This window comes from Syzygium oleosum, unplaced genomic scaffold (assembly GCF_021117445.2).
Source record: "Syzygium oleosum isolate NSW1041296 unplaced genomic scaffold, Sole_v2.1 Sole_v2.07, whole genome shotgun sequence".
Classification (NCBI taxonomy): Eukaryota; Viridiplantae; Streptophyta; class Magnoliopsida; order Myrtales; family Myrtaceae; genus Syzygium; species Syzygium oleosum.
In genome coordinates this window covers 5,662,727-5,685,638 of record NW_026607491.1, presented here as the reverse complement: position 1 = coordinate 5,685,638, position 22,912 = coordinate 5,662,727, and the positions used below count along the sequence as shown (strand labels likewise).

Here is a 22,912-nt window from a genome sequence, read left to right as displayed (position 1 = left end):
TTAAAGTTGGCAAAAGGAGTCACTTGAAGACAAAACTCCACTTTAACGGGCCAGATGCTCCGCGTCTGCTTTGGACTCTCCCTTCGCCGGAAACTGATGCTCCGCGTCGCGCCGATTCCGTTCGCAATGCACGATTTCTAGGGTTTTCATCGTTCCGCCGCCGCCGCCGCCGCGGGTCCATGTGAGGGACGACTCCGGAGGAGCAAGCAGCGATGTCTCGCCAGATCACCGCCTCGCATCTCCCCAAATCGAAGACCCTCGACAACAAATACGTGAGTTTTCTCGTTCTTTCAACTCGCGATCGCAAGTCGCAATTGCATATTCATTTTGGGTTCTGGATTTCGTGTGCTGAGCGAGCGCGCTCGAGTGGAGAATTTGTAGAATTTGGGGGGGGGGGGGGGGGTGGTTTGGTCTTCGTGACGTCGTTTCTCTCAAATTTGATTCTGCAAAAAGCGCTCTGTATCGATGATTTCCACATTCATCTGCCCTGAGGCTGAGCTAAGACGTAGCATTTCGGATCTTTACTTCATTTCCCTTGTGTGACAGTCTCATTTCAATTGCTTTTTCGACCATTTCCACGCATGGGAATCGCCCCTTTTTACTTGTTGAATGCCATAGTTCAGTAAACCCGGGACTTGCTGCTTATATCCCTGAAAGAAGTATGGGAAGATAAACCTGGTGTTGGCTCCTTTAAGCAGATTGGACACTAATGTATGTTGTGAAGAGCTGCAGCTCGCATTTATATCCAGAATTTGAACATCCTTGTGGGTGAAAATGGAAAAGTTTAGACATTTTACAGAAATTTTCTCCTGGATAGTCATAAATGTGCTTGTTTCTCATTGGAATGTGCATGCTGCGTAGGATGTGGAGTGATGCTTGTTGAGTCCTGATGAACAAGAAAAGCTTGTTCTGGTTTTGTCCACTCTCTCTTTCTAAAGGAATATGCTCTCCTGTTTCTATTTATATCCTTAAAATGATTTGGGATTGCGTAAGGGTGCGTTTGTTTCACCGAAAAATTTCTTGATAAAGAGAAAGTATTTCCCATGAAAATCATTTGCAAGGGAAATGGTTAGTTTTAATTTGAGTTGGTGATTTGGGGAAAGTGATTTCTTTCTTGCCAAAAGGGGAAGTCATTTTCCCCAATCTAAGTTTTTTGTTTTCAGTCTATAGAAAATGTTGTCCGTAGATTGACCGGTTTTCCGTCATCCAAATACCGAAAAGTCAGAAAACAATTTCCCGGAGAGGTTTTCTTTCAAACAAACGGACCCTAATTAGTTGAATGGGTTTTGTTGGGTTATACATGAGAGATTGAGACTAAGTTTTTGATCCATTTGAGCCTCTGATTCTTATTTTTTCGTTTCCTCCGATAATCTTGTGCAATCGAAGGACTTTGTTTGTCTGAGAATTATTGTTTTGTTATGAGTATGGCCATTGAGAGAACCGTTTCAGTCTCCCATTATCTGAAAATTTGACCTTTTTCTTCTCAAAAATATTCCAAAACAGAGAGGTGGTCCTTGGGGTCGGGGCCGGGCCGGGGCTAGGTATCGGGACCAGTATATTAATTAAGCCCGCCGGTGACACGAGACTTACGTAAAGTTATCCCGGTCGGGCTGTAACTAAAGTTGGGTAGGCCTAGATTTCGCATGTAAAGACATTGCTGGACTTGCTCAATAGCCTTTTTGCGCCTCTCGATTTAGGGCAGACTTCGTGGGCCGCCCGCTTGTTGATCGCGTCTACTCTTCTCATCGTCAAATCAATTCGTATTCATATCCATACGAATGTTATCAAGAAACTAATGAATAAAGCGAGAAGAATATAGAGTGATTCTACTCTAATGTGAGGTTCATAAACAATTTCATCGACTACCTATTTCTTTAGTTAATTTGTGAAATTCAATTGCACAATCACACAAACTTAATATTTAACTTTTTTACTATGTCAATAGTCAATATATAATCCTTGTTAATAATGAAATGTTCAATTTTTTTTTTATGTTAGAACTATGGATTGGAATATAAGGGCCCGTATGGTAACGTGCCAAATAGTAAAAATTTCTATTCTTTTGTTCCCAGAAATAGTTTGGGAACAGAAATGCGTTTGGTAAACTTTTTGTTCCTGGGCACATTTTTGCAAATATTTCTGCCGAGAAACAGTTTTGGAAGAGAAACAAGAAGTAAAAAAAAGTTGCTTCTTGTTTCTCGGCACAATTTTGAGAACAGTTTTTTTTTCTTCTTTTTCTTTTTTTTCTTTTCTTCTTTTTGTGTTGTTCTTCCCTGGGCTGGGCCGGCGGCCGGTGACCGGCCACAGCCTAGGGCCGGCGAGGGTGTCACAGCCCTCGCCGCCTGGGCGAGGCCGAGCCTCGCCGTCGCGACCGCTGGGCGAGTCCGAGCCTCGCCGTCGCGACCGCGGGCGAGGCCGAGCCTCGCCGTCGCGACCCACGGCGAGGTTGGCCTCGCCGTGGGTCGCGGCACGGCGAGGATCGGCCTCGCCCAGCGGCGATGGTCCAGCCCTCACCCTCGTCGGCGAGGGCGACCCTCGCCTCCGCCTGGCGGCCGGCGAGGGCCGTGACACCCTCGCCGGCCTGGGCGGTGGCCGGTTGCCGGCCGCCGGTCGCCGGCGATCGGCCATGGCCAAAGAAGAAAATAGATAGAAAGAAAAAAAAAATTAAACAATTCAAAATATTATTTAAAAACAGAAATTTTGTGTAGTTACCAAACGCATTTCTGTTCTTTTCTACTCTAGGAATAGAAATTTTGGACAGTTTATCAAACGCCTTCAAATACTCAGAAATTATTTCCGGGCACAGAATAAAAAAAAATCATTTCTGTTCAGAAATAGTTCCCGGGCACAGAATGGTATTCATGCACACCATAAATCTTACGTGCTATAAATATGGGACAATAACTTTAGTATTGTGGCTGACACATTTCCCAGAACAAATACATTTTTATGAGCTTGGATTATTTATGCTTGTGGTAGTTTTTCCTTTTTATGAGAATCTCTTTTAGACTTATAAGAGAAACAGAAGCGGCTTCTTCATGTGACCAAGCACATTTCAACTTATCTTATTGGGTTAATACCACCAAAAACCCCAAACTGATACACGTGTGACAATTTTACCCTGAACTTTTTTTTTAACCACCAAAAATCCCAAACTGGTACATGTGTGACAATTTTATCCCAAAAAATTCCAAACTGGTACATTTGTGACAATTTTACCCTGAACATACCACAAAATCCCAAACTGGTACACATGTGATAATTTTACCCTAAACTAAAATTTTAATATTATTTTTTTATTTTTTCGAATTTTATTAATTTTTTTTGTTTTTTCTTTTCTTTTTTTTTTCTTCATCTTCAACCTTTGGCCGGTCGCCGGACCGGCGATTGGCCAGAGGCGGAAGCCGGTGAGGTCGGCCCCGCCGGCTGCTGGCGAGGGCCGCCCTCGCCGGCGTCGGGCGAGGGCGACCCTCGCCGGCGTCGGGCGAGGGCGAGGCCAGCCCTCGCCTGGGCGGGCGAGGGCAATCCTCGCCCGAGTCGGGCGTGGATGCCCTCGCCCGACTCGGGGCAAGGATCGCCCTCGCTTGGGCGGTGAGGACAGCCCTCGCCCGACGCCGGTGAGGGCGGCCCTCGCCTGAGTCGGGCGAGGGCGGCCCTCGCAGGATCTGGCGAGGGCCGTTCTCGCCGGCGTCGGGCGAGAGCTGTCCTCGCCCGCCCAGGCGAGGGCGACCCTTGCCCGACGCCGGCGAGGGCAGCCCTTGCCTGAGTCGGGCGAGGGCGGCCCTCGCCAGCGGCCAGCGGGGCCGACATCGCGGCCTGCTTCGGGCCTGGTCATTGGATCGGCGCACCTAAGAGGTTGAAGATGAAGAAAAAAAAAAAGAAAAGAAAAGATAAAAAAATTCGAAAAAATAAAAAAATAATATTAAAAAATTATTAGTTCGGGGTAAAATTGTCATAGGTGTATCAGTTTGAGGTTTTTCGTGGTCAAAAAAAAAGTTTGGGGTAAAATTGTCACAGGTATACCAGTTTGGGGTTTTTGGTGGTAAAAAAAAAGTTCGGGGTAAAATTGTCACACATGTACTAGTTTAGAGTTTTTGGTGGTATTAACCCTATCTTATTTTATAGAGAAAAAGCATAATATAACTTGCAGTTTAAAGAATTATGTTTTATGTTTCGATTTGTTAAAAGCGAAGATGATTTATTTTATTAAATGTGATTCTTTTGATGAACTGAATCGAATTATTTGAATAAAATAGCTTACACATTAAATGAATGATGGTTTACTTATCAACAACGTGTATATCTTTAGAGTGTGATTGAATTGGTCCATGAAATTAATAAATCAAACAAGGATCTCAAAATAATTTGTTCACTACCTTAATAAGGGTTTGGAAATTTTTTTCCACTTTTTTTAATCGCGATAGGTAGAATGCTTATACTAGGACCTTGTGCATGAAAAAATAGCGGACGACCTTGTCAGCCTTGAGATTCAAGCTTATCAACATCAATCATCAAATTACTATCTTGTTAGCAGTTTGATCTAAAATTTGTCAACACTGTCCGTCGGATTCGAGCACAATGATTGCGGCGTGGTTTTGCTCACGGGATCATAGATAGGGTCGGCCTTTCTTTTCGTTTTGCTGTGTTTGGAAAGTTATGGAAAATGGTGACTCTTTTTGTTTCGCGAAAATAAGTGATTTGGAAAATATTTTCCTTAATAAAATAATTTAATGAACGAAAAAATATTTTCATCATTCACGAAAATATTTAGACATAAATTATTATCAATAATGAAGATATTTATCATTGGCTAATTATTTTAAATAATATGAGCGATTATTTTAAAAATAATAATTTTCAAATTAATCATTTTTAGCGAAATAAACGGAACATGGGGAAAAGATAAATGGGAGTGCAAACTTATAATTTTTCCAGTTTTTTGCAAGGACGAAAGTGGAGAGAATATTGAGAATTTTTTAAATATTTGTCTACTCTCATTTTTGTCCATCTAGGGCTTAGATGTATTTTTCTAGTTTTTAAAAAATATTTTTCTCAAATTGGTAAAAAGTATCACTTAGAAGTCCAATTTGGGAAATATCTTAATGATAAAAGACTGTAACGGGCAAAGACATCCACCGCTTTAACAGGCCGGTCCTCGCAAGCGCTCGTCGGAATCCGAGCTGGCTTCCAATTTCGTTATTTCGTATTTTGGAAAGTCGAAATAAATATAATATAAATAAAGAAAACAAAAGAAAAAATGAATAAAACTCACCAACATCTCTCTCTCTCTCTCGTGCGCCTTTGGTTTGGCCTCTCTCCGTCGCCGGAAACTGATGCTCGGCGTCGCGCCAATTCCGTCGGCAATGCGCGATTTCTAGGGTTTTCTTCCCTCTTCTCGAGTGCGGATTCCGTCGTCCTCCGTCACGGTTCGTATGTGAGGGACGACCTCCGGTGGAGGGGGAGGAGAGATGTCTCGCCAAATCACCACCTCGCATTTCCACAAATCGAAGACTCTCGACAACAAATACGTGAGTTTCCTCCGCCGTTCCGTTCCGTCTCGCGATCACTTGCCGGAATTGCATGTCCTGCGGCCGAGAACCGTTCGTTTTTTTTTCGGCGATTCGTTTTGGGTTCTAGAATTAGTGCTGAGCGCGGTCGAGTGTAGAATTGGGGGGGGGGGGGGTGGTGGTTTCTCTGGCCGGTGGGGGTGGGGGAGGGGCGGTGTTTGTTTGCGACGGTGTTTCGCTCGTTTTTTATTCTGCTTTTGATCGGGCAAAGCTTGGTGGCATTGCCAATTGCAAGAGCGCTCTGTATCAATTTCCACATTCGTCTGCACGGAGGCTGAGCTAATGCGTAGCATTTTGGGTCTATACTTCGTTTCCCTTGTATAGCACAGTCTCATCTCAATTACTCTTTCGACCAGTTAATAAAACCATGCATGTAGATCGCCGTTCTACTTTGTTAAGTACCATATTTTAGTAATTCCGGTGCTTGCTTATACCTGAAAGAAGTATAGGAAGATAAGCCTGGCGGTGGCGCTTTCAGCAGATTGAATACTAGTGTATGCTGTGAAGAGCTGCAGTTTATACATACATACATACATATATATATATATATATATATATATATATATATATATATATATATATTTGAACATCCTTGTGGGTGAAAAATAGAAAAGTTAAACATTTACAGAAATTTTCTCCTGGATAGTCATAAATGTGCTTGTTTTCTTATTGGAATGTGGAATTTGCTTGCTATGTAGAATGTGGAGTGAGGCTTGTTAAGTCCCGATGAACAAGAAAATCTTGTTATGGTTTTGTCCACTCTTTTTTTAAGTGTTTTGCTTTTCTGGTTCTATTTATATCCTAATATTGTTTTACGAATTGTATTTAAAAATTATTCTTTTGTTCTGAGTTTGGAGTTTAAGATCTGTTTCAGTCTCCCATTTAAAATAGTCTATGGTAGATATTTTGTGTGGCCCTTGTCAGTAATTATCTCTTGGTGTATCATACTACCTTTCTTGAGCAAAATGAGGAATTTTAATGGATGCATTATATCTTGTTGCTCTGAGTGTTAGCATTTATTAATTTTTCGTGGACATTTGGTGTAGATGCTTGGAGATGAGATTGGGAAAGGAGCATATGGTCGAGTTTACAAGGGTTTGGACTTGGAGAATGGAGACTTTGTGGCAATTAAGCAAGTTTCATTGGAGAACATTGCTCAAGAGGATCTTAACATTATTATGGTCTGCAACATTGATCTTTGCTATTTTTTAACTCTTGTTATGCTCTCTTTTGATAACTCAATTCGAGTGAAAGCTTACAATAGCTCCATTTCTCCAACATTTTTAAATTTAAGCCTGTAGCCAAGGAACATCTTGTCCATTTTTTCTTTAAGCTATAAAAGTCTAATGGTTTGTAGGGAAAGAAGAGAAAGTTGATGGCTGAATATGTGAAATTGCTTTATGGATGGCTTGAAAATCTTGTGAAGACTAATCTATGGGTGGCCAGATTATTTCTTGCTGCCTGATCTGTGAAATTCAAATGCTGTTCTTTTGTTCATTGAGCTTTCTTGTTAACGTGGAAGGTTGCAGACATGCTGTAGTATTCTAGGAAAAACAACAAAATGAAAAAGATAAAAAGGTACAAATGACTTCTTAGTTCATCGAGTTTTCAATGCATGGGTGATTGTTGCTTGTCCACATTATTTTAAGTAGGTGCTATCGTGGAAAACGACATTATCGACTAAGGGACTGGAAATTGCCATCGAGGAAACACTTGATATTGAATTTTTTTGTTCGAATGTATGTGTTTCGATTTTGATTTTTCCTCATCAAGGACAGTGTAACTGGTATAGTAGAAGTTACTGGTCACTTATGAACAACAACACATGGAATGACTAAATGCTGATCCCTTAGTCGTGTAATCACTGCCACGTTGATCACATATATTTGTTTGCATAGAGCGGCTGTTCTGGGTAAATGAATAGATAGACATGTGCATATGCACATACATCATGTCCTATGGACATGGCAGCGGTGTTGGGTAAAATCATGGTCTCCTCTACCTCCTGAAGAGAGAATAATTACTGCGGGAACACTAGTAGCCTCTCAAGGAGCAAAAACCTCATTCTTATACTAAGGAGTACCGTGATCACGTATTTGCACCCTCATTAGCATTGCACTGGAAGCACTGAACCAATACTTATATTTCCTTTTCCGTCCTGGTATTCAAGTAGTTTTCATATGTTTCATCCTGCATAGGATAATAATGTTAATAAGCACGTGTTTTTTGGGAATGGTAACTGTGGTTGAAGTGATTCCTTACGTTTTGAAGGGACATTTGCCATTATGCACTAGTATAATGCAGAACTAGTCTTTGACTTCAGTAGAAGCTCTATTCTTTCCTCTCTTGACATTCTGACCGGCTTCGGAACCTTGAGGACTAGTTTCTATCGATGCTTCTAGGGGTGCTGATGGAGATAACATAGTATATTATATCTTTTAGGAATCAGAAGTATCTACGTTTTTTTTGACAAATGTAGATTTTATAAGCTGTTATTAACTTATGACTGTATTTCTGCCTTGAGGGCCATTTTTTTTTATGTACTGCTTTCTTTTACTGGCTTCGAGTCTATCTCATTGCTATTTTTCTTTCAATATAATCTCACGTGGGCGACATATTTGACTGGATCAGCAAGAGATTGATTTACTTAAGGTACCTTTTCGCCTTCTCTGCTGTAAATATATGAATTGCACTTCTTTTTCTGCAATCTGCTTTCTCGATAAGGTTATATGTTTGCAATGTGTCTTGTAGTTTAGGACATTGGATTCTCTGCAGGTTCTTCTACTGCTAAAACTAAGCTCTTGTTTGATTTATGATGAGAGTGCATCTTGACGATAGTATTTAACCTATATGCATTGCAACTATGTCCTTGCAGAATCTGAACCACAAAAACATTGTGAAATATCTGGGGTCCTTGAAAACAAAGACGCATCTCCACATTATTCTTGAGTGAGTAGACTCAAATAGTTCTTGTAACGGTCTCAAAAGTTTCAGCAAAAAGGGACTTCATAGTTGCTTTTTACTCAATTTAAACTCTTTTGCATAGATACGTGGAGAATGGATCACTTGCAAACATTATCAAGCCAAACAAGTTTGGACCTTTTCCAGAATCATTGGTTGCTGTCTACATTGCTCAGGTTTGAGTATATCCTTGCTTGTGTTTCTCTATTTGTTGATAGTGTGTTCTAGTGCTGTATCATTCTATGTTACACAGGTTTTGGAAGGGCTGGTTTACCTACATGAACAGGGTGTCATTCATCGGGATATTAAGGGCGCAAATATTTTGACTACCAAAGAGGTAATCCTCCACAGTTATGACAAAGTAAGCTTAAATAATTTCTCAATCTTCCGGGTCTATCAATGGGCCTATTCTTTAGCGGGAACCAGGCCCTCTTCCCTTTATTTGACTTTTCATGCTTCCCAAACCTTCCATCAGTGCCAGCCCTAGCATTCATTCTGCTCCTTCCATGTAATCTATGTTTATGTCTGCTTCGATCTCTTCTTTTCCGGCTAGCTAGTTGCATAAGTAAGGTCTACCCCTTCCGTGAGGCACACGGTTATCAACTGACAAGAAGAATCCATTGCTTACTACTTTCATTAATTTCGTTTTCACTTGGATATGCGTTATATTAAACACGCATCATGATATATCATTTATTTCTTTTGCATCTCTCGTGTTCCTTCTTTTCCTCTGCTTTTGGACATGCAATTATCTCTTGTTACATCTCCCATGGCTTTTGGTTTTCTTCTTCTCTTACCCACTTTCTGAGATTTTCCTGCCTTCATATGTACTCTCAGGGACTTGTCAAACTTGCTGATTTTGGTGTTGCAACAAAGTTAAATGAGGCTGATGTGAACACTCATTCTGTCGTTGGAACACCCTATTGGATGGCACCTGAGGTATATATATGCTTATATATTATGTATAAATTATTCAGATTTATTTCATATATCATGTTCATCTCAGAAAGAAGATAATTGTTTTATAATTCCTGTTGTAGGTTTTGGGAAAAGTGCTGTGTAATCTTGTAAGATACTCGTTGCGTCCACATATGTGTCTGCAGCATCGCAAAGTAATCAAAATTAATAACAAAATTGTTTATCATGTTATTGACAAATTGTACCTGAATTTCTTTATCTGGTAATGACAACCAAAACATCCAGAGCTGAATTGCAGAAATAATATAACCTCAGGTCTTTCAGTTGGTGACTTGATTGATTTGTTTCTATTTTTTCACCAGAAAATTACCCAAAATTCTGCTGGTTGGATAACTGCTGTAATTGTGATGCTCTATCAAGATGGAAGAAATAAATAAATCCATTGTAATGTGATTGATAAGTATATGTTAACTATCATTTGACGTGTAAATAAGTATAAGTGTTTATAGAATATTGGTAATTGGAGTTGATATAGTCTGGACATGCTTAATTTTATGTCAAGATATGTGACTCTCATTATGTTGCTTTTACAATGCCTTTTGGTAATGCTTCAAGTCTTTCGTTATTTGGAACTCCACCTGGCACTGCATGTTGGTCTGTGTTTTTATTAGCAAATTTGGTTAGAATGACTGCAGGTCATGGAATTCACTAATTAGACTAGCTGAATTTTGCCTTTTTTTAAGCTCAGTCTATCCTTGCTAGTGATCGTCTCTCGATTGTGTTATTGTAGATATGCAGTAAAGCTCATTCTTGTGCAACTCGTTAATTTTCCAGGTGATTGAAATGTCAGGGGTTTGCGCTGCATCCGATATTTGGAGTGTTGGCTGTACAGTGATTGAACTTCTCACTTGTGTTCCACCTTACTATGATTTGCAACCTATGCCAGCTCTTTTCCGGATAGTTCAGGTTTTTCAAATAGTTTTTTAAAGTGTCCTTCATCGATGAGTGTGCTTGTGGAGAATCCTTCCTGCTTTTGAAATTATATGAGATCCTTGTCTGGGATAATTGCAAGATACTTCATAACATTTTACTATTTACAGTTTTCCACTAGGACTTTTGGATTTGGCAACCCATCACCCTCAATATTTCAACTCGAGCAAATTATTACATGCAATAATAGTTTATAATTGTTTTCTTCTCACCTTCAACCTTGGCAAACTGTGAAGTTTGCCAACCAACTCTCTATTTTTATAATTCTACCCCCATCAACTTTGATTTTTGACATTCTTCCCATTTGCCCTTTCAATTTGAGCATATTACCTGCATTTCTACTTAATCTAACATAAGTTAGCTTGTCTTGCCCCTTTGCGATCCATGTGATAACTATGTCGGAGTCGTCATGAAAACTGTAGTGGGTATAAAGAGAAAAACAAACTAGAAATTTGACAATAAAAATTTGGCAGGGAAAAAATGAATATGAACTTAAGAATTTGAAATAGCACAGAAGACAAGATTATATGACGTTGGGTAACTGTTACACCTTTTTGCTTAGTCTGGCCATATACGTAATGAAGTTTTTAGTTGGACAGATTTCCCTCCTTGATATCTCCTCTAGCCTAATGGAAATTTCTTGTAGATTTGTACTTTATGGAAAGTGTTTCCTTAAGAAATAATTGGTTTGCCTTTCTGAAAGCATCAAGAAGGATATTTTATGTATGTTTTGTACTGTACATGACTTTTCTATTCGATTAATAGGGTGAAAATAGCAATTTGGAGTTTCTTTTGGCAATCTTAATGATTGAATTGGAAGGATGTGTTGTACTTTTCTGTAACTGCAGAACTTTTGAAAGGGGGAATTTTCAATCAAAGTTTTTGTTTTCCTATGCATAATGATGTAGAGACTTGAGCAATGAAGCATGTGATTGATCCATTGTTTAGATAATGTTTGAATAAGATATTCTGTTTGCCTTTTAATAATCTTTTAATTATTAGAGTTGTGGAGATAGAATCGTTTCACATTGCTTTTTCCTTGTTTTTCCTCCCTTCAGGATGATCATCCTCCAATACCTGATAGTCTATCTCCTGATATTACTGATTTTCTGCGCCAGTGCTTTAAGAAGGTATGTGGATTTCTTCTAGCAAATAAATGCTCGATCTAATCTTTTTGGAGATCTGTTCTCTCTATCTCTCTCTACTCTCTCTAACCCCTTCTCTGGGGCTAAACATGTAATTCAATGGGAGACGGGCATGTATAGTGCGAAGATAGATGCCAGATTCAACTTTTGGGTATCTAGATTCTTGTTTTCCCTGTTCTGAGATATAATGGGAAATTGGAGGGGAAATCTTCTGAGTGATTCTGGAGCAACTTTGTCATAAACACTATCAAGGAGTTCGATTATGTTCCTGTAGTAGACTCATGGTGCCATCTTGTCTAAAACATTTTGCAGAATACACTTCAATGGTTTTTAAAATTTCTTTTACATTCACCTATATCCATATTCCAGGATGCTCGACAGAGGCCTGATGCAAAAACATTGCTTTCTCATCCTTGGATACAAAATTCTAGGCGTGCCTTGCAATCTTCTCTTCGTCATAGTGGAACATTGAGGTATATACAATTATGGCGCTACTCTTTGTACGGGAAATGTTTGTGGGTAAACTCTTGCATGTATTATCCTTTAGTACTAGGAGTTGATATCACTTGATGATATGACTAGGCTTGACTGAACTACATAGCCTTTTTTGAAGTCTACTGGTTGGATTCCTCTTGAACTCACCCTCTTTTCTACGTGGGCATCAGAGTTTCTACATATTTTTTCAATAATGGTAACTTGAGATAGTTTATGTCAACCGGATCTTTTTGTGTAACAATTTTGCATGCTGTATTGTGTATGAAGCTTGGGCTCATGATCAGCTTATGCTCGTTTTTTAAAAATTTTGCTTGAGAATTTAGGCTTCTACTTTTAAGCATTAATTGCAAGGACTAAAAACATAATTACTCCTTGTCTGCTGCACCTATTGTCTTCAAACTGAGACTTCCCTATGTCATTAAACTTCATTTTTACTGGGAATCTTCATTTTCCAATGTCCAAAGAAACTCTAATCTACGACCTTCATTACTGTAATCCTTCTGAAAACAAATTGAATTGTTTCTTGTGGTGGGGTTGCTTGTGCACTAAAGTTGCAGATGAAAAAGAAGCATCATAAACATAAATAGGAATTCATGATAAAAAAAAAACATATAGGAATTTGGCCTCATGCAATATCTTCCTGTTAATGTAATTATTTCTTTCCAGCAACTATGATGCATGTTTCAAATTTCATGTGTGCATTTACTTCACATCGAGTGAAATGTGGTTTTAATTTTTTTTTTTTTTGGTAAGGAAAATGTGGTTTTAATTTTGTACTTTAGCAAAACCAATAAGACAGGGGATTTGATAGCGGAAAACTTATCTTCAAAACATGAACTTCTTTTGAGGCTTATGACATGGATCTAATGGTTCAGTCTTTTGGAGATTTTTATCTTTTTGATACTAGGGCATGGTTTCAGTGGGACAGAATATTTGTGTTGAGGTCACACGTGATTGCACTGACAGAACTGTTGTGCATGAGGCTTTGCCAACAACTATTTTATTTACTATCGTAATCTTTTGGTTTGTAACACCTTTACTGACTCTCTTATAAGATAATTCATGAAAGTTCCGCATTGTTGGTTTGAGCTGCTACTTGGGGACCTCTCAAAAACTATTTTCCTGTTGGGTTAATTATACTTGCAAATTCTTTTGGCTGCTGATCTTGAAATAGTTCTTTGCTCCCAGAAATATACAGGAAGATGATTCAATGGATCCAGAAAGTGCTGATGCAGATAATGAGGGTGTCAGCAGAAGTCCTGCCGCAGAGAAAGTAGAAGTAATTTTCTTGGACCTCTGTAACTCTTCTTTCTTTGTAATGTCTCTTGGGATGATCGTGCCCCTTGAGCCTGCAAATTACACTAATCTATTGCTATGTGTGCCTGCTCGGAGAATCCATTTCTTCATGGTTATCTCTATTTTTGTGTCAATAGTTTGTTTCCTGAATTTCAGGATCTGGTGAAAGAAGAATATGTAAAGGTGGAGGTGGATATAGGTGGATCTGATAAAGATAATTCTCCAGATCATACCGTCAAACCAGATGATACAGAAGATGATCTCTTGTCATATCAAGTTCCCACTTTAGCCATACTAGAAAAGTCATCTCTACAACTTGGTTCCACAATGGAGAATGCTGAAAAGGAGACAGACACCTCATGCGAACATCTGGCTCTTGAGCACCCAGAGAAGAGTGATCATGATGAAGCACTCATTAATGGTGAGATTGGATCTCCTGAATTGAGTCGGAGAAAGATAACAAAAGGTGGAGGAACAGGAAATTTGAAGCATGCCGAGAATAGTTCATTTGGTTTTGGTTCAAAATCTCAAGATAGTTTCAAAAAGGTAAAGTTGCATAAATTACTGGATCTGGATTTGTTATACTTTGGTTGCTGGCATGTTGTCATAATGTTGGTTGTCATGTACATCTGCTATATATGTTCACCTTACTATTCAGTTGCATCTCCTTTCCAAAATAGATAGATGCTGTCTGAAAACCCCATAAGTTTTGCAATCAACTTCGTAAACGAGGAGTTATAACCACGAGGTTTCTACATGTTATCGGTAGATTAAGTAGAGAAGGAGCTCCTTTCAACTTGGATTTGTTACTGTTAGAGCATTTAAAATAACAAAAAGTTTGAATAAGGGGGCAGTTATGTCACAATGTCTACATGGTATCAAAGCAAAAGTTTCTATATTTGAATCTCTTTGGTCCCCTAGTTTACTCTATGATGAAATTAATATTTATGCTTCAATCTTAGGTGAAATGTCAGCCTACATTTGAGGAATACCTGTGGATAACATTATTGTCATCTGACCTTTTGTTTATTTTTATTTCCCACTTCCTTAAATTTGATAGAAAAAATCAATGGAGGGATATAATGTTCTTGATCTAAGTCTTCTTCTCTTCTGACAATGAAGTGCTATTGTTTATCCATAAAAGGCTGTTAGGAAACACTTTTGAAGTGGGTATGTTTCTCACCCTTTCCAGTTCTTTGATATTGTAATCCTCTGATTGAACATAAAAACACATTTGCATCTCGAGAGTCTCAATCTTTGAGTTTTCATATTTAATATTTTGATCTAATCAGTTTTCTCGATCTTTTTGAAGGCTGCAAAGATGCCGGTTACAAATGAATTGAGTAGATTCAGTGATACTCCGGGAGATGCTTCCTTGGATGATTTATTCCATCCTATTGACAAAACCATAAATGGTCGAGCAACTGAAGCCTCATCTTCGTCAGCATCCACATCACATGCAACTCAAGGCAATGTGCATTCGACTGAAGCTGGGAAATATGACCTCGCTACGAAATTGAGGGCTACAATTGTTCAAAAACAAATGGAAAGTGAAACTGAGCAGCAAAACGGTGGCGGTAATTTGTTACGCCTAATGATAGATGCTTTGAAGGACGATGTGATTGATATTGATGGTTTGGTATGAGCAAGGATCTCGAGCAAATCTTATTGGTCTCTTCGTATTTCTTCTTCTCACTATTGTGCTTGTGTTGTTTTTGTTCAGGTTTTTGATGAAAAGTTGCCAGGAGAACATCTATTTCCTTTGCAGGTTTAATTTGATTCCCTTTAACCACTTTGGCTATTTAGTTCCTTTTCTGAAATCTAATGTGTCCCTGTTGTCTTCCTTTGCATAGTACGATGCATTTGGAAATGAATATGATATTTGATGATGGTCTTACACGACAAAAAGAGCAAGATCATAAGCACATCAGTCTATATCTGCTTGCTATTAACATTGGTAGAAGCTGAAGAGAACTGACACTGGTTGCGTGTTTATTGCTCTTCTTTGGTTCTGCTTTAATTCTATCGCTTAGATGATGTACTTTCGAAGTCTTTGATGGCTCGAGCTGTAGAAAAACCTAGTCCCCCACCAATGCATCGATTTGACGTGTAGATGTAATTTGTTAATTGCATCTTTTGCTTAGATGCATCGCTTTTTGCCAATACTATTGGATTGTCCCTTTTGTTTGGCGGTTATAAATGAGCAAGAGTCAAAGCTGTACAACTGATTGGTGGTGGTTATTTGAGGAGGACAACTAATGTGAAAACAATTTGGATCAAATGTTGCATTTCTATTTACCAGCCGTGAATAGGCAGTCTCTATCTGGCTATTGTGCTAGTTAAATAGGATTGAATTAGCAATTAAAGATGCTAACACTTCTACTCAGCTCAACTGCAGTCTCTGTTCTTGATAAAAACGTGCTGTATGGATGTGACGTACATATGCACTTTTGAGAATTCTATCATGCGTAGAGGTGATTTATAGCATCTGATGGAAATAGATAGTTGGTGGTACTTTGCTCCCAGTCGGATCCATACTTGTCTGCTGGGAAACAACTGAAGTTCCTGTTTAATTAATTCATCTAAGAATATTTGTGATGTCTTATTCCAAACTTGCGGTGAGTATTTGCACTTGGTCTGCAAGTCATGCTGTAAATAGTGGTATATGCATGTGCAGTAGAATCTGTCAGTGGTCCACTTTTTGTTGACATGAATTAACTCTGTCTTTGCTCTGCTTTTGCATTTCAGGCTGTTGAGTTTGGGAGATTAGTTGGATCTTTGAGACCACATGAATCAGAAGATGTGATTGTTTCTGCCTGCCAAAAGCTTATTGCCATATTTCACCAGCGTCCAGATCAGAAACTTATTTTTGTCAGCCAACATGGCTTGCTTCCCTTAATAGAATTGCTAGAAGTTCCTAAAAATCGTGTATGCCATTTGAATTTCTTGCCTAATCTTTGGTTATCCAACAGTTCATAAATAATGGCAAGCAGTGCACTATTAAACAACTTTTCCTACCATTGCAGGCAATATGTTCGGTGCTTCAACTTATAAATAAGATAATTAGGGATAACACTGACTTTCAGGAGAATGCTTGTCTTGTTGGTTTGGTAAGTGCTCTAAACGTTCAGGTTGACCTTTATCTAAATGCAATATTTAGAAACCTGTTCTATATGCAGTTTCCTTGATAGATATTTATCAAGACGAGTATATTCAAAGCCTTTTGCTTTGGATCTCGTGTCTTTTTGACAAACTTCTTGTGATTTATTTTCACATCGCAATGATATGCGAGGCACATAATTTCAATATTCTTTTGTGTATGTATTTTACTTTTTCAGTTTAAATTACCATGATATTTTGCTGTTGAAATTGGATACCTTACTGGTGAGTCTGTCCAATTACAGATCCCTGTGGTAATGAACTTCGCCATCCCCGTCCCTGATCGTCCCCGGGAAATTCGCATGGAGGCAGCTTATTTTTTCCAACAGCTTTGTCAGTCCAGGTAATTTTATGTTTTTTATTAGTATTGGCTTGTCGTGTTGTGATGGGAGGAGTTAAGGATGGTGATTGATTGTTGGTTGATGCTTGGTACAGCTCCTTAACACTGCAAATGTTCCTAGCTTGCCAGGGAATACCTGTCCTTGTGGGCTTTCTGGAGGCCGACTATGCTAAACACAGGTTCGCAGTCTTCTACTCTAATTACAGACTTTATATCGAGGCTATATTCAAGGAGGCTAAGAATTAGGTTATGAAGGGGAAAAACAATAGGAAGTTTGATATGTGCGATGCAAATTAAGATCTATCATATTGCACATATCTTTGATACCAAATTACTAATTGTTAGAGTTTTGACAGTGATTTCTTAATTTGACAAGATGACCAATCACAGAATTGCACCCTTGGATTATCGCCTATGAATTTGGTTAGAGGACTTAAGGTTATACAACTAGGGGAACAAAAGTCGAAGATTTTTCAAGCCGGACAATGTGACGTGGTAAAGCATGTATCAATGGTTCTACAGGATCAGTCATATATCAATATGTAATTACTCAATCTAAATTATGAAGAATGTGTCTATGATGCAGTGAACCGGTGCCTCACTTTGTTAATGTGAAATGCATAACAATAATTTTTGCATGACTTTCAACTTAATTTTGTAAAAAATTCAGCTGCACTAGATTATTTTCAAGTAATTTTTTGTGTACTTGCTTAATATTCTGTAATTTGGAAATCCAATAAGTGGTGATTGGTAAGTTCTTCATATAGATAGTCGGACTAGGACCTTACCATACTCAATCCCATAATGATACGCCGTAATGGTGACAACACTAAATAAATCAAACCATTTGACCTTTTGGAATGAAGGTAAAGCCAAGTTTCATTGATCGATTTGGATCCTAGCATCTCTATTTTATGATAGTTCGATCCTTTTTTTTTATTTGTTCATTTCTACTTTGATGCTTAGTTTGATATTTTGGAGTCCGTTAAGTAATTTATGTGTAGAGCCTGTCTGGTGGCTCATGGCTTCAAAGCAAGGAAGAGTGATTATCCATAGTGGTGCATTTAGGTTGCTGATAATGTTCTCCTGCATGCCTTGTGCTCGTTGAATTATGTTTTTAACAACTTGAGCCTTTTGGTGAACACTTATGATCTATACGTGCTTCTCCTGAGATTTTGACTTTAATTTGGGCTGTTGTCACCATCTTTCGACCTTATTGATTGAAATTTGGAACTGTATTAAGGCAAAATGTTCTGTAATACAGGGAAATGGTTCATCTGGCTATTGACGGCATGTGGCAGGTATTTAAGCTTCAGCGCTCAACGCCACGGAATGAATTTTGCCGCATCGCTGCTAAGAATGGAATCCTTCTGAGGCTAATCAATACACTATATAGCTTAAATGAGGCTGCTCGCTTGGCTTCTATATCTGGAGGGACTGGCATTCCAGGGGATGGTTTAGCTAGATGGCCACGGTCTGGTCAATTAGATCCTAGTCATCCTGCTTTTCTGCAGAGCGAGGCACTGGTTTTTGCATCCGACCAACCAGATAATTTTAAGGTTAGGCACGGAATCGCTGATCATTCTCTGCCAGCTGGAGTGCAGGAACCTTCACGTGTTTCAATTTCGAATTCCCAGACCTTGGATGCGAGTCAATCAGATTCCCGCCATCTTCCCGTAGACCTAGATAGGCTTCAATCTAGCAGTGTAGCAATTGACTCTTCACGAGGAGACCTCGAACTTAGACAACAGCGCATTCCCAATTCTGCTAATAGGACCTCCACAGATAAGCCTTTGAAATTGACAGATGGTGCATCAAATGGACATTCCAGTTCGGTAACCTCTCAGCAAGAGCAAGTGCGACCTCTACTTAGCTTGTTGGAGAAGGAGCCGCCTTCCCGACGTTTTTCTGGCCAACTCGAGTATGTTCGGCACCTATCTGGGTTAGAGAGACACGAAAGCATATTGCCTTTACTCCATGCTGCTAATGACAAGAAGACAAATGGAGAACTAGATTTTGTGATGGCTGAATTTGCAGGTCTTGTAATTAGTTTGAATAAACTTTCATTAATACTCTAGTACTGATTCAAATTTCTTCTCATAAATCTAGCCTTGATCTCCTATTTAATTGTAAGCCTTGAATCTATATTTTATGTCCTTTATGTAGCAGAAGTCACTGGGCACAGAAGGGAGAATGTGAATGTTGACTCTACTCCTAAAGCTTCGTACAAGACAGTAAATAAGAAGACAGGACTGCCTGGATCTGAGGGAGCTACTTCCACATCTGGAATTGCATCTCAGACTACTTCAGGTGTGCTATCTGGTTCTGGCGTTTTGAATGCTAGACCAGGAAGTGCAGCTTCATCAGGGTTGCTTTCGCACGTGGTCTCAACTCTGAATGCAGATGTAGCCCGAGACTACCTAGAAAAGGTTGCTGACCTTCTACTTGAGTTTGCGCAAGCGGATACAACTGTTAAATCACACATGTGTAGCCAGGGTTTGCTCCTCCGTCTTTTCCAGATGTTTAACCGGATAGAGCGCCCCATTCTTTTGAAGGTACACTTATCGCGCACATACTTGTCCACTTTTTAAATTATTATGCTCCTTAGGTGTCATGAACATGCTAATAATTGTCCGTCTTCATTTGATCTCAAAGATACTGAAGTGCATAAATCATCTGTCAATGGATCCAAATTGCTTAGAAAGTCTCCAGCGTGCAGAGGCAATTAAATATCTGATTCCAAACCTTGAACTTAAAGACGGGCCACTTATATCGCAGATACATCACGAGGTATGGACTCATTTTATTCTATCAATTATACCCTTTTTAAGGCGAACTCTAGTGGTCTTGCTCCTTTCAGTTTAACTGAATTGGTCAGGGTTCGTTTGATTTCTGAAAGATAATTGGCGGAGGATGCCACAATTTCGATTATATATATCATGTGCTGATTCACTCCGAAAATACTCATTGTATAAGTGTGCTTTAGAGTGCAGGAAACTCCAAAAGTTATGTCCTAAAAAGAAGAATCATACGTATTTGATATTTAAGGAGTCAGAACTTGTGTATTTACTGTAATGAACTCTTGATTAAACTAATCTTTTCAACTGGTCCGCTTATATTTTATAGTAACCGAAAAGTATTAATATCAGGCTGTGGCACGCTAACTCTAACCAGAGTGGTTCTGAGCAGGTCTAAAGCGGACAGACTGATGCTTAGGGTTTTAAGGTCTAGCAATTGGCTGAGGTTAAAAAACAATGGCGTATTGACTGCTCTAACCAACTTGGGAGTGTCATTTTCTTGTTGAATGCTTGTTCGGATGGTATTTGTTAGTTAACCATTTTACATGGGACAAAAGATTTAAACAAATGATGTTTCTCCCTGCAAGCACGTTTCTTTATTCTCATTGTGTTCTGCCAGATTCATTCAGTTTCAATATCCAAGAGCAAATCTAGTTCTACTGTTCAGTTCCTTCGCCTTTCCATGCCTTTGTTCTATGGATTCTGATTAGTTGCTGTTTACAGTTTTACACCTTGTAATGTGCTTATGAACTTTATTCTTTATTTTGCAAGGTTCTGCATGCACTCTTCAATTTGTGCAAGATAAATAAGAGGAGACAAGAGCAAGCCGCGGAAAATGGAATCATTCCACACTTGATGCATTTTATCGTGACAGATTCTCCATTGAAGCCCCATGCGTTGCCTTTATTGTGTGATATGGCTCATGCGTCACGTAATTCAAGGGAGCAACTAAGGGCCCATGGGGGACTGGATGTGTATCTAAGCCTGCTAGATGACGAGGTCTGGTCTGTAACAGCATTGGATTCCATTGCTGTATGCTTGGCTCATGACAATGACAGTCGGAGGGTGGAGCAGGCATTGTTGAAAAAGGAAGCGGTTCAGAAATTGGTGAAGTTTTTCCAGAGTTGTCCAGAGCAACATTTTGTCCACATTTTGGAGCCTTTCTTAAAAATAATTACGTAAGTTTTCTTTGTCTGTGACTTTTGTTCCTTTCACTTGCCTCTCCTATTCTGCAACTTGTCCAAAGAGAGGAAAAGCAAGCAGGTATTTCCTCTATTTCAAAGTTTTTTTGCTGTAGGATTTTTAAGATAGTAATTCTATATTTGGAGAGGCGGCTTCTTCTTAAGATCCATGATTTTACTGATCATGAGTCTGGTTGCTGAAGACGGCCATGTGGACTTTATAGAAAGTAAGAGGTATCCAGTGATTGTATCCCTGGCTCTCATATGAAGTAGATTGGAGCAGGAGAAGCTAGTTTAAAGCTGATTTGGGTCAATATCCTCTTTATTTCTATTTACCTCTTAGTAGTGTGCAATCTGCTATATCCTGTGGGAGGTCATTGATTTGCTGGCAAGAAATCTGCCTATGCATCCTTTTAACTTTTATTGTTTATTAAATGACTGGTATACTTCTTCATGCAGCAAATCATCTCGGATCAATACAACGTTAGCTGTTAATGGTCTGACACCTTTGCTCATTGCAAGGCTAGACCATCAGGATGCTATTGCCCGTCTAAATCTGCTCAAGCTAATTAAGGTGCGTATCTCTTGACTCCTCTCTTGCTTATGAGCAATGATTTATTTGCATGTTTCTATTGGCATATTTTGCTTAGTGCTTTTCTCCATGCCTCTTATGTGTGCTCAGAAAATGGGGCGGCAGCTTAGCGAGTTGAAACGATTTACATTTTTTAAGCTTTAAACTCTCGGGCTTGGTTAAAAGAAAATTGAGTTGTCAACTTTCCCCCCATGACGATGTGTGTCTATTTTGTTTACTATCTAATTTCTGTACCTGAAATTGGTTTCATTTACCATTACGTGAACAAAATACGGACCACTTTGTTGATTGTCAAGCTGACGACTTTCTTGTTGACAATAGTGCTTGTTGTGTCCTAAAATCTAGTTTGGAAGAGCGTCTCGAGGTCCTGCTTATGCCATCATTACTGACTCTGTACTTTTTACTGCCGCAGGCTGTTTACGAGCACCACCCTCGGCCCAAGCAGTTGATTGTGGAAAACAATTTGCCCCAGAAACTTCAAAACCTGATCGAGGAACGCAGAGACGGGCAGAGCTCCGGAGGTCAAGTCTTAGTTAAACAGATGGCGACGTCCCTTCTCAAGGCGCTCCACATCAATACCGTCTTGTGATCTCTTTGTTTTTTTTGGTTACTTTTTGGCTAGTTGTATCTCTTCCTTTTGTACATTGCCTTGCCTTAGGAGGGATTGTATGTATATGCATGTGCTTTTTCCTTTTGCGTTTCTTTTCTTTTGGGTTGTTTTTTTCGAGTGATTACCGGTTGCAAAGAAGACACTGCATACCCTCATTGATGTTGGACGCGAAGTCCCTGATGATGGTGGCTATATTTTTGTTTGCTGGCCACCTTTTTTTTGCTCCTTTTTCTTTGCTTCTCTTTGGTTCACCAATTTGTCATATAGTGTTTTCCTTTTTCTGTTAATGCCTTGACTGAGTTCGGTAATATCTGTTTTGGCGAGCGTCATCCTAGACATAATTTGAGACCTAACACTGACAATTTATTTTGATTGCAAAGATCCTTCTGACCCTAAAACCGATAACATTTCTGTGGATGTTCTTTTTGCTTTGCTCGTGGAAAGAGGTCGGGGTAGAAATCTTGTCCCAGATAATCTTCAACTCCGTGAGTTCATGCCGGATGTTCAGAATAATCTGGTTTAGGAAAAGAAAAGGAATTGTGCAATCTGTTTGCCGCGCTATCATTTCTGCAACAACAATACCCATGGTTGTGAACTTGATGAGAGAGAGAGCCTGCTTTTCCAGCAATGATCCTTGAATGATCGATCTCTTATCTCTATCGGAAGGTGTGAAAGAGACAATGTGAAGCTTTCATCTTAGAGGCTACCATTGAATTTGACTTTCCCGAAATGTTGAAATAAGTAAATCCGCGACTCCTAGGACTTTTATGATACCGTTTGTTTCATAAAAATGAATAATTAAATAATTATTTATATCGCTTAAAAAATTTGATCAATGAACTTTTTTGGATTATTGAATG

At 39.2% G+C, this 22,912-nt stretch overlaps 1 protein-coding gene across 4 annotated transcripts; it reads left to right on the top strand.

Moving 5' to 3' along the window:
* On the top strand, nucleotides 1-22,360 carry LOC115676894 (MAP3K epsilon protein kinase 1-like). Of its 4 annotated transcripts, XM_056313029.1 has the most exons (25): nucleotides 5,284-5,528; nucleotides 6,614-6,748; nucleotides 8,199-8,219; nucleotides 8,443-8,516; nucleotides 8,614-8,704; nucleotides 8,782-8,865; nucleotides 9,366-9,467; nucleotides 10,281-10,412; nucleotides 11,495-11,566; nucleotides 11,951-12,054; nucleotides 13,265-13,355; nucleotides 13,529-13,918; nucleotides 14,685-15,011; nucleotides 15,096-15,140; nucleotides 16,121-16,300; nucleotides 16,399-16,482; nucleotides 16,777-16,874; nucleotides 16,967-17,050; nucleotides 18,136-18,430; nucleotides 18,509-18,908; nucleotides 19,038-19,426; nucleotides 19,527-19,661; nucleotides 20,441-20,847; nucleotides 21,310-21,424; nucleotides 21,855-22,360. In XM_056313029.1, exons 1-25 carry the CDS (start codon nucleotides 5,469-5,471, stop codon nucleotides 22,029-22,031), a joined length of 4,092 nt encoding a protein of 1,363 aa, XP_056169004.1. In that variant the 5' UTR covers nucleotides 5,284-5,468; the 3' UTR covers nucleotides 22,032-22,360. The 4 variants fall into 4 exon arrangements, with proteins under 4 accessions (XP_056169003.1, XP_056169004.1, XP_030455792.1 ...); XM_056313028.1 differs by lacking the exon at nucleotides 5,284-5,528 and adding an exon at nucleotides 1-272 and having other exon boundaries at nucleotides 18,136-18,908; XM_030599932.2 differs by having other exon boundaries at nucleotides 18,136-18,908; nucleotides 19,041-19,426.
* Nucleotides 22,361-22,912: the final 552 nt, after the last annotated feature.